A 12,048-nucleotide genomic window follows, 5' to 3' on the forward strand; every position below is an offset into this window, starting at 1 on the left:
GGCATAATCTCTAACCCTTATTTTCAAGAGCACTAGGGTGTTTCCAAACTAACCTAACCAACAAACATTCCCCATGTTACAGGGATAGTTCACCCAGACATTAAAATTTTGATATCATTTACTCACCCTCATGTCATTCCAAACCTTTCTCTACTATGGAAGTCAGTGGGGACCAACAACTGTTTGGTTCTTCAGAATTCTTCAAAATATCTTCTTTTGTGTTTAACATAAAAGAGAAACTCATTCAGGTTTGGAACAACATGAGGGTGAGTAAATGATGACAAAATTTTCATTTTTGAAAAGAACTATTCATTTAAGTGTATAGAAAGTTTCTTTGAGTAAAAACATCTGCTGCTTGATTCCTTGCTTCAGTCACAGTTTTCCATATGCTGTATTACTGTCAATGCGTTTCTGTGTCATGTTTAGAGATCGAAGTGTTGATGCTCTTGTTATTTCCTCAGGTTCTGAGAGCGCATCTCCAATGCACTCTATGGGAGGCTCACGATCACAGACGCCATCCCCCGCCACGCTGACTGCCGAACACGTCCAGCATAAAGATCTACAGCTGGATGAGAAAATGCACCACTCTGTGTTGCAGACCCCTGATGACCTTGGTAACGTATAGATCGATAAATAGACATACTTAGCTATGCAGATGCAAACTAGTACTCTGTCTGTTGCATCTTTGTAATGAGTCTGCTTGATTGCACTTTTCAGAAACCAGTGAGTTTCCGACAGAGGACTGTAGTGTGATGGCTGGCGGCACTCTGTCCGGCTGGCATGCTGATGTCGCCACAGTGATGTGGAGGAGAATGCTAGGAATTCTGGGAGATGTCAACTCCATCAAGGACCCTGAGATCCACGCACAGGTCTTTGACTACCTCTGTGAACTCTGGCAGAACCTGGCCAAGGTGAACACACCCACATTCAGAGTCTTTCAGAGTGCTCTGAAAGGATGATTTACAGTGCCGTTACTAATCAAATTCCACTTGAAAAATTCCCTTGTGTTTCTGTTTTTTTTTTTTCTGTTTCTCTAGATCAGAGACAATCTCGGGATCTCTCTTGACAACCAGTCTTCTCCACCCCCGCCGGATCTGATTCCACCTCTACGGATTCTGACTCCCTGGCTCTTCAAAGTGAGTTTATCAATATTTTGAACAAATCCACTTTACTGTTTATCATAGTTGACTATTGCTTTATTATATTTTTAGTTTATTAGCATACTTTGTTGGATCTGTGCATCTGTCTGTCTGGTGATTATATCAATTGTTTATAAAGGTTTTGTGCTGTCTGTGTGCAGGCCACTATGTTGAGCGAACGCTATAAGCAGGGGAAACTCCATGCCTATAAGCTCATCTGTAAGATAATGAAGAGAAGACAGGATGTTTCACCTAACTCTGACTTCCTTACGCACTTCTACAACATCATGCACTGCGGCCTGCTTCACCAAGACCAGGTGTGTTTGGGTGTACCTGGTCACTATGTGGATTGACAACTTTGCACAAAACTTTTGTTGACTTCTTCCTCTTTGACTCCCAGGACATTGTGAACACCATCATTAAGCACTGCTCTCCACGCTTCTTCTCTATTGGACTTCCGGGAGCCACTATGCTCATCCTGGACTTCATCGTGGCAGCGAGTCGTGTAACTGCCTGCTCGTCCCTCAATGTGAGAAACCACCAAACTGCTTTCAGATATCACTGCCTCTGCATGTGTTAACATCTATGCACATGTGTTTGCAAATGTTACATCCAATGTGCCTTTAACTTGCTGTTGTTAATTGCTTGTGTCTTTCTCTCAGGCTCCACGGGTGGAGGCTCAGATCTTGTTGGGCTCCCTGGTGTGCCTCCCAAACTTGTACAATGAACTTCCTGCCCTGCACCCCACAACAGCTGACATCCTCATGACGAAATTCACAGATGTCAAGGTATCACATCCTACTCCAGGAAATTTTTGTATAAATAATACTTAAAAATATAAAAGCAAAAAATTATGGATGTCAAGATGCATGGATGCAGTAGTGAGGTCAGGTTATCTGCCTCATTTTTCCTTTTAATAATAGTTTTTTATAATATTTCTTTTTTATTTATATATAAAGTTTATTTACTATTTTCATTTTTTATAACTTTTATTTATCAGTTGCAAAAGACAAACATGAAGTGCATACAAGAATACAATGTCTTTTTTCTTTTTATGAACTTAACTGAACAACTTCCCCCTCCCCAAACCCATAATCCACTTATACATTTAAAAAATAAAGTAATAATAAAAATAATAATAATAAAATACAAAAAATATATAAAAACCTTTATATGTCATTATTTTCTGGTTTTAATTATTATTCACTTAATTATTTAATTGGGCATTGTGCTTTTCTTTAGGATTCTGACAGTTTCACGGTTTATCGGTTTTTTCCTTGACAGTGCCTTTATATGAATCAGAATCCATGAACAATCCAAACAAACATGCTACATGTTGCATGAGCAGTTGTTGATGTAAATTAAATTGGATAATTTCTAAATTTAAAGCAAAAACAGAATGGTCTGACCTTAGCTTTGTGAAATGATGCTACTTAAAAACATCTGCACGAATCAAAAACAGCAGACTGGCTGAATGAGACGCAAATTCACACTCTGACAGCAGGTGGCGCTTATGGAACAGCAGTGATGCAGCGTTTCCTTGGTTACTGCTGTAAACAAAGCACCTGCTTTTAAATGCTACATTAAGTAAGGAATAATTGACGACGGGTGTCGTGGTTGCATCACCACCTCTGGTGTGCATTATTTTTCTAATAATTCAATGGCCCAGAGTCAGTTATTCTGCTTATACTACGGTTACCACACCTCAAGACATCGATCAGATGAAATATTTAAAATACCATCAAAGCTTTTCTGAAGCCAGTCAGTTCCTCTCAGAGATACATTCATATAAACCACCACCCACAATTCAGTATTTAAGATTTTCTTCCAGTGTTTTTCGCATGATGAAGTGAGTTTTCTCTACCTTCTACAATAGTTCCATCTATTAAACAGTTTGGAAAATGTGCAGTTTTGTGCATCTTTTCTACAGATGATCTCTGATTTCATGCAGCTGCATTTTGACCACTGACTTCCTCATGTGCTTGTATCTGTCATCTGGGTTTAACCTCTGATCCACCGCCTGCCCTTATGCAAATCCAAGTGGCTGAATGTATGCCACTCCAATGGTTGTTTAGAGTGCAGGGAAATCTGCTGTAATTGTTCCTGCCCACACTAATGTGCTAATGGGCAATCAGCAATGCAGGCTGCATTGAGCCAAGCTCCATAGAGCTGTTGTTATTGTGTTGCCGTGTTGTTCCGAGCGACGGTAAGGAGCTAATGCCATGCGGGGAGGCGTCCGTCACTCGCATGCAGAAATTCACATGATGGCATCTGATAACCAGGAGCAGGCCATGAATGACAAGACCGTGGTTAACGTGATCCGGTTTCTGTGCGTGCGGACAGATGCTTCTTTTCCAGATGGTTGGATATGTCATGTTTCGAGTTGCCAGATTGCTGGTTTTATGTCAGATTTTGTGTCTGTTGTGAGTGGTTCTGATCATTATCTGTTTGTCTGTCAGCATTATCTCACTCTGTGCATCTGTGTCTCTGGTGGGAGTGTGTGGGGTATTGTGTATGTTTCTGTGAGCGAATGTGCTGTGTGGCTGGGTGCATATTATCTGACACGCTCTAGATGGAATGAAATTGATCGGTATCAGGATGTCGCCAGATCCTTGAACAGGATTTTATGCACCCTGTATTTTCATTGACTGCCATTCAGAACTGTTTATTTGTTCTGATGCAAGGGTATATTAAATTGATCACAAGTACCAGTAAAGACATTTATAATGTTGCGAAAGATTTCTATTTCAAATAAATGCTGTTCTTTTATTTATTTATTTATTTTTGCTTTTAACACTGATAATAAGAATTGTTATTGATCACGTAAAGACTGGAGTAATGTCTGCTTAAAAATCAGTGTTGTTTATTACTGGAAAAAATTACATTTTAAAATCATTTATAACAGAAAGCTATGGAATAAAAAGGTAATTGCAACTTATCTCACAATTCTGACTTTTTTTCTTTTTTTTGCAATTCTGAGAAAAAAAATCTATAAAGATATAAACAAGCTTTCATAGAAAACTGTTACTTTAAACTTGTAATAATGTTTCACAATATTAGTGTTTATTAGTTACTGTATTTTTGAAAAATACATTTGGGTGATGTGTAGCGCTTATATTTCATATTATAGTATGCATTTTAGTATTATCTTATTGTTTAAATTATATACAGTGTATATATACAGTATGTATATATATATATATAATATATATATATATATATATATATATATATATATATATATATATATATATATACATACATACATACACATATATACACATAGGGCATTTAAATGTGTGAAAGTCACAAAAAACATAAAAAAAAAAAAATTAAATATGATCCTGTTAATAGTGATTTTGTTTTTCTGTTTCAGGAGCATATAATCAAGCACATCCTGACCTCTGCCAGAGATGAGCCTTCTGCACCAGCAAGGTACAAGCCCTGAACACAAACACTTTGTCCTAGTCAAAGCTGTGACTTAGACGTTACCACATTTACTCTGGCATGTTGCACTGTAGTGTTTAGCTAAATGCTCGCAGCATTTCCTGATCCTGTCCCCCCCCAACATATCATCCTAGCTTGGTGTGGCACATTAAATAATTTTCCTGTTCTTAGTGAATGCAAATGTAGCAAGTTCTAGGTCAGTGCATCCTCCTTGTTAGATTTGGTTTTTAAAATGAAGCAAGCACACCCCATGGCAGACAGATTAATAACTCTGTACATTACGGTCAGTGTTAGGTGTGGGGCTGTGTTTCTGGTCATATCTAGACAGATTAGGAGCACTGTCGTTTAAAGTAATCCAGGACTCAGTAGGATTAGAGTGGATTCTGATGGGGCTCAAGCCATTAGAAGCCCCCATAACTCCCAGTGGAAAAAGTTTGGGTGTTTTTCAAGGAAAAGCTGAGGAAGCCTTAGATCATAGAAGGGGCAGACAGGAGGCAGGATTAAATATCTATATGGTCTAGTGGTTAGTGCACGTGCCCCAACACATTGAGCTGTGGGCCTCATTCAAGCCATGCACATTTGAGTCACACTTGTTTTTTTTTGTTGAAATTTTTTTCATGCTAATAAATATTTTTGCTAAATTCTAAGTAAATTCTTTACATGGCAGATGTAAACATTTCTGTATCGAAAGCAGAAATATTATTAAAGAGATGGTGCATTTGTAAATTGTTTGGATGTTTATTTTAAAGTTTAAATTAAAGTTATGTCTTTGTTTCTTCTTGCAGGTGTGTGGCTCTCTGTAGTCTGGGTATTTGGCTCTGTGAGGAACTGGTTCATGGCACTCAGCATCCGCAGATCAAAGAAGCTCTTAATGTCATCTGTGTCACTCTCAAGGTAATGGATGCTTGATTATACAACAAAATGTACATATATTCTGCTGTAAAGATTGATTATAAATGGAATAGAAGCATCTGTGTTGTAAAAGAACCTTCAGTGGCAACATAAGTGAGCACAGCAGAGAAATGATGGCATTGCCCTTGGCCTGAGTCTTCTGAAGCCGTTCCTGATGCCTGGGCTCACTGCACTGGCACAAGTGTGTTCTGTTCATCCAGAAGAAGATTATTCCATACTCCCTGCACCCACCCCTACCAGCCTTCCTAAATCTGGACCGTCAACATGTTTGGCTTCTCTGCTTCTCACAGACAGAAGGCTAATCCACTGAAGAATGCACGCTTCAGAGACTTCGAGGAATTATTACATTTCTGTCTGAAATGAAGGCTAGGGCCAACAGACACACACACACATACTCAAACTCTGGTCCAATCAGAAAAGTCTGTTTGTGATCGGGTCGATTCTATTGGCTGTTCAGTGAATCTGGTGTCAGTGGAGGGTTAGACATGAGGGTCTCTCTCCTTTGGGTGCGTTCCATGAAGCAGAATTAGGCAAAGACTCTGTCTTAATCACCTCAGATGAGGCCCACGACACAGTTTTTCTGTCTTGCTCCACACATGTCTGAGCACATTAAAGTTGCTGATTGCATCCATTTTAACCATTAATACCTTTCTTCCAGTTCTCAAATAAAACCGTTGCTCTGGTGGCCTCAGACATTTTGCACCTGCTCATCAATTATGTGGACGAACTGCAGAAATTCCCACCTGACACTCCAAAGAAAATAGTGGAGGTAAAGTCAGTAAAACAAGTTAGCTGAATTTTAAGTTAAACATGGTTTGGATGTGTGATGTTTATTTTCTGCTTTTTAGGTCCTTATTGCAACCATCACTTACCTTCTTCCAGTCACAGAATCCTCCCCTCATGAGCTGGACAAGAGGGTATGTCTTATTAACAAATGCACCCCAACACAATGAAAGAACACACTCATGTACATGTGAAATAAATGCTTTTTTTCAACCAACAACTGATGATGGTTTTTATTAAAGAGAAAGTACACTTAAAAAACAGAACAATTTGTCCTGTCTTGATGCAGCCATCAAGCAATTTTCCTGTTGTTACTAAATAGAAATGCTTTATAAAGCAACTAAACAACGTTTTTGCAACATTATAAGTCTTCTGAAGAAATTTGATGGGTTTGTGCGAGGAAGAGGCTTAAATTGTCATAACTGTTTTGGGTGACATGAGGGTGATGCTTGAGGGTGTTTCCATTTTTGGGTGTACTGTTACTTTAAAATGGTCACAAGTTTGACTGACTTGTATATATAAAATATATAAAATTAGTGGCATATATATATATATATAAAGAAGTGGCAGTAAAGACGTTTACATTGTTACCAAAAAATCTATTTTAAATAAATCATTAATAAAATCTTTCAACAAAAGATATTAAGCAGCATTGTTTTCAACACTGATAACAAGAAATGTTTCTTGAGCAGTAAATCAGCATATTAGAATGATTTCTAAAATGATTTAGAAGGATCATGTGACACTTAACACTGGAGTAATGGCTGCTAAAGATTAAGTTTTTTGTCAGGAATAAATCACATTTTTAAATATATTAAAATAGAAAGCATTTATTTGGAATGATTTTTGTAGTAATTTATTGATTTACTTTGCTTTGTCTCTTTCCAGCTGGTCGTGTCTCTGCTGCTATGCTTGCTGGACTGGGTGATGGCTCTACCTCCAAAAACTCTCCTGCAGCCGGTCCAAGGAGCCTCAGACAAGGAAAAAACTGACAAGTCCATCCTCAGCTGCATCTATAAAGTATGAGTCCAACACACACACACATCTGCTATTAAAAATAATTTTTATATCTCAGTATGCATCATTTTATTTTGTATCACTCTCTAATTTTATCTTTCCCCTTTCGGAACAACTCAACACATAAACAAGTGCACCCCAGTCTTTATTTCTTTGTATTTCTAACCCATTTGTCCACCCCTCAGGTCCTCCATGGCTGTGTATATGGGGCTCAGAGCTTCAGTAACCCCAGTTACTTCCCCATTCAACTGTCAGACTTGAGCAGCCCAGACTACGACCCCTTCCTACTACTGGAGAACCTGAAGGAGCCAGAGCCGCTCCATTCACCCGACTCTGAACGCTCCTCTAAACTGCAGCCCGTCACTGAAGGTGAGCGCACGTCTTCTGCCTCTCTCTTGTTCTTGTTTTGACCTCTCCAGTTTCTATTTCCTACGCCTTGTCCTAACCAGTTGTGACATGGCAAGTTTTGAGCATCATTACTGTGGGTCAAAGTGGCCCAAAAATAATTTTGTCATGTAATTTTATTAAATAACAGCTTTTTACTTGAATTAACATAGAACTAAATTGATCATTTCTCCCTGTTGCTGCAGGATAAGACAAAAACATGGGGGAAAAAAACAGCTTGTTGCACAGTATTAACCATCACACACCACATTTCTCCTATCTTTATCACCTTCTGTAGTTAAAACAAGCTGAACAAATCAGAAGAAGCAGGGATGAACTAGTTAAATGTCTTCATCACCGAATCTGTTTGCTCCCTCATGCTAGTTTCAGTGTGTTTCGGGGAGAGGGCAGGTTTGAGATTGACAGCAGGGGGCTGGTTTCCTGTGCTGCCGTTGCTGTGTCTCTCTCCATCAGGCGAAAATAACTAATCATTACAACCCTGAGTGAGACATGTGTCCACCACTTTTCTACCTCCGTAACTCTTGAAATTACTCCTAGAGCTGGATTCTTGCTAGATCGGAGGGCACTCGGCGGCTAAGGTGGTCTGTACAGAAGACTACTGCATCAGGATAAAATCCCTCTCCCTGAGAGCTCCGGTCTAAGAATGTTTTGGCTCATTAAGGCGGTTGAGTGTTGCTGAATGTGATTGGTGTGGTGTGTTGATTGGGGGGGAGTGGGCCTCTGGCACGTTGAGTGTACTGGTATTGGGCTGCTCTCTGCATGGTTTCTTTGTGAGTTCTGGCAGTGTGTGAAGAAGGAGTGTCTCCATCGGGAGTTTCTTACCAGCATCGAGGCATCTGCACCTCTCCCCAGGCATCCTGCATTCTTCATCACACCCTAATGTCCCTGTATTGACACGAGCCGTCTACACCTTCACTCATCTCGGCTCCGCAGGAGTTTAACACTGATAGATCTGTAAACCACTATATCCCTGATGAAACGAGTGCCTAAACTCTATTTCTTTACTTGTTTCTAACACCTTTTCATCATCACTGCAGTCTCTCCATCTCTCTCACTTTCTGATTTTTTGTTAAATTCTGCACAGTAAAATTAGGGATGTATCACCCGATTAGTCGATAGTGAGGTCAACTACCTAAATGTAAATTTTGTTTTGATTAATTTATATATTTTTTAACGCTCTTAATTTTTTTAATTTTTAATTTTATTTTATTTCAGTATGTTTAATGGTGGTTTAGTTAGTGTGCTAACAGCATCCTGTTAGTTTGCACAGTAAAACCTCTCTTAAAAGTTGTATCTTTAAATTTATCCATGTTAAGAAAAATTAACTCGCAGGAAAATAACTGGCCATTACCAAAAATTTCTTCTTTTGTTTTTTCAACATGTCAACTTAACAGTCTTTAATGCTACTAAAACTTGTTGATCAGACGATGAAAAATGTCATTTTATGTAAGAAACATGGCTGATTATGCCAGATGACCTGAACCAGCTTATATAATAAATATACAAGGCTCCCAAAATACAGATTGGTCAATAAGATGTTCAGTCAAGTTGCTTTAATTCCAAGAGAACATTCCAAATAGTTTTAAACTGATCTTGAACACAAGTAGTAAGGGATATTTAGAACCTTATGAATGATGGGCATTCTAATTGTCTATGAAAATCTCTAGAACTATCTGCACATACAACTTCTTTAAATGCATCTTTGTCTTTCTTTCTGTTTGTAGTGAGGAGTCGTATTCAGCAAGGCCTGATTTCAATTGCGGCACGCACAGTCATATCCCACCTGGTCAACCACCTGGGTCACTATCCGATGAGTGGTGGTCCAGCCACTCTGACCAGCCAGGTATGCGAGAACCAGGATAACCCGTACAGCGAGAGCGCAGACCTGACCCCTGAACTCTTCGACGCACCCAACTTACAGTTCTTTGTGCTCAATGGCACCACCCTGCTGTCCTATCTACAGATCCGAGCAGAGGATGGCCTGCCCGGTGGCGGGATGTCAGCTGGCCTCACCACCACCAGTGCCTGCGTTCGAGTGATCGTGAGGGACATTTCCGGAAAACACTCCTGGGACTCTGCTGTACTGTATGGTCCACCTCATTGCATCACTCCAAGTCAAACTTTGCACCTCTATTCGTCCTCCAATCAAGCAGGGGGCGATAGAGAACGTGGCCGAAATGAGGACAGTCTAGAAAGAAGCAGTCAAGAAGAACCAGAGGATGGCGCTTTTCAGGAGAACGAGGAGGACATGGATGAGCACGAGGAGGATGTGAAAGAAGACAGGGAGGAGGAAGAACTTGAGGAAGAGGACGAGGAGGAAGAGGCAGGGCTGGAACTGATGGCCCCACAGGCCAAACGGCGGTGCAGAGAGGTGATCCCAAGCTGGGACTCCCTGCAGGATGGAGAGGACTCCCTGGATGAAATGTTGCAGTACCTGGGATACTCCAGCCCAGAGTGCCTGCAACGTACTGGCGCACTGCTCAACATTCCAGCCCCGCCGCCCACCTGTGTGTCTGAGAAGCAGGAGAATGATGTCATCAATGCCATCCTGAAGCAGTGCACTGAAGAGCGGGACTTTACGCTGCATCGTGGGAATGACCTGAACATGAGGGCCGTAGTACAGCAAGAGCCAAGCCCGCAGAGACCACAGTCGGCCTTTTACTACTGCAAACTGCTCCTCAACATACTAGGCATTAACTCCTGGGAGAAGAGGTAAGACTCAGTCAGGACCACTTGAAGACACATTGCAGTTGCACATGCTTGGGAATCCTGTGAGGCAGGGGTTCTGGAGGCCCCCCAGCACTACATTTTGTACATCTTCATTAACAGACACATCCAATTCAGGTCTTGCAGTGTCTCTATTAGCTGAGCTGATGAGTTGAATCAGGCGTGTTCGATGAGGCAGGCATGTAAAATATGTAGTGCTGGGGGGCCTCCAGGACAGGTTTGAAAACCCCTGATATAGAGTATCCATAAGTACAAATCGTATTTGTAACAAACGTGTTATGGGATGGTGTACCCCAGCGTTTCCCAACCCTCTCCTAGGAGGCACCCCAAAAGTACACATTTTGGATGTTTCCCTTATCTGAGCCATTTATTTCAGGTCTTGAAGTCTCTAGGGCCTTTCGCACTGCAGGAACCTTTTCATAGTACCAGACTGCCTTTTTCGAGAACCAAATTAGTGCCTATTCCGGAGCAGGGTCTAACCAGCAAAACTGGTACTACCCGTGATGTAAGTATACATTGATTGGCCAGACGCGTTCGAAAACGCCCTCACGCGCCATGATTTAAAACGCCGCGTAACATACTGTAAACATTGTATCAACTTATTTAGCAAATATGACGAACAGCAATTAATATACAGACACTGAAGTGGAGGCACTTGTAGCAAATATAGCACTGCCAGTTGTCGTTGGAGATTCTTAGTCCTGCTTTCCGTTCTTTCAATCGCTTTACGTATACGTAGACATTCCATGTCCATTATTGTGAAACCCGCAAGACACAACAAAAAACAGCTCCGATCACAGCGTCCTTCATCCTCCTGTTGTTAACGTTGTTCTTCTTTGTTTTTGTTGTTGAACACTGCACAAAATTGTCCCAGTACTTTAGTACTGTACATTTAGTTCTGGAACTAAAGCGGTGCGATAGGCCCTTCTGCTAATGAGCAGAGTTGATTCAGGTGTGTTTGATTAGGAAGAGTTTGAAAATGTGTGGTATTGGGGTGCCTTCAGGAACAAAACAGTGGTTGCAGGTATGGGATAGTAACTCAAAATTGCAATGTCAAACATGTATAGGAGGGATCCTTCAAAAAATCCAAACACCAGGCATCATGGTGTGCCAATGTGGTTCCCCAAGCTAGATTTGTTATAAAAAAAATAAAAAATAAAAAAAATCCTACTTTGCTATTTTAATCCTTTTTCGAATCTGCCACAATTTCTCACACAACCTCTGTAATAATTCTAGAGCAAAATTAACTTGTTTTTCATCATCATTGTGCTCACTACTTGTGTTGCAACTGGCTTGAAGTCAGATTTTTTTAATGCACTGTGTATTTTTTAATTGTTCATTATTTTTGAAAAGTCTGTCTCAAGAATCGGTTATTGCAGTAATTCATATAATGAAATCAAAGTTTTTAATTTCATTATGTCCATGTCAAAATCAACAGAGAACTTGATTGTGTTGTTTGTTGTTAGAGTGTTACCAAATCTAGTCACTTTTTTTTTGTCAATATTGAGTTTTTGGACATTTTATTACTAATAACCAATTAACCATAATTCTGCCAATTCTTTAATAATTTTTTTTTTAGCATTGTTTAACCACCATATCAGAGAGTTTATTCCTTTGG

General features: G+C 40.1%; 1 protein-coding gene across 12 annotated transcripts in view; it reads left to right on the forward strand.

Moving 5' to 3' along the window:
• The window catches only part of LOC109083202 (ral GTPase-activating protein subunit alpha-1-like), a 62,802-nt gene that overhangs the window by 23,598 nt on the left and 27,156 nt on the right, over window positions 1-12,048 (forward strand). For all 12 annotated transcript variants that reach the window (XM_042743327.1, XM_042743331.1, XM_042743328.1 and 9 more), the window contains 13 exons: window positions 462-614; window positions 718-911; window positions 1,038-1,136; window positions 1,301-1,456; window positions 1,540-1,668; window positions 1,802-1,927; window positions 4,516-4,574; window positions 5,372-5,480; window positions 6,157-6,267; window positions 6,347-6,415; window positions 7,170-7,301; window positions 7,484-7,667; window positions 9,428-10,415. In XM_042743327.1, the coding sequence (XP_042599261.1) occupies window positions 462-614; window positions 718-911; window positions 1,038-1,136; window positions 1,301-1,456; window positions 1,540-1,668; window positions 1,802-1,927; window positions 4,516-4,574; window positions 5,372-5,480; window positions 6,157-6,267; window positions 6,347-6,415; window positions 7,170-7,301; window positions 7,484-7,667; window positions 9,428-10,415 (2,509 nt within the window). The remainder of the gene's footprint in view (window positions 1-461; window positions 615-717; window positions 912-1,037; window positions 1,137-1,300; window positions 1,457-1,539; window positions 1,669-1,801; window positions 1,928-4,515; window positions 4,575-5,371; window positions 5,481-6,156; window positions 6,268-6,346; window positions 6,416-7,169; window positions 7,302-7,483; window positions 7,668-9,427; window positions 10,416-12,048) is intronic.

Source organism: Cyprinus carpio, chromosome B17, assembly GCF_018340385.1.
Source record: "Cyprinus carpio isolate SPL01 chromosome B17, ASM1834038v1, whole genome shotgun sequence".
NCBI lineage: Eukaryota > Metazoa > Chordata > Actinopteri > Cypriniformes > Cyprinidae > Cyprinus > Cyprinus carpio.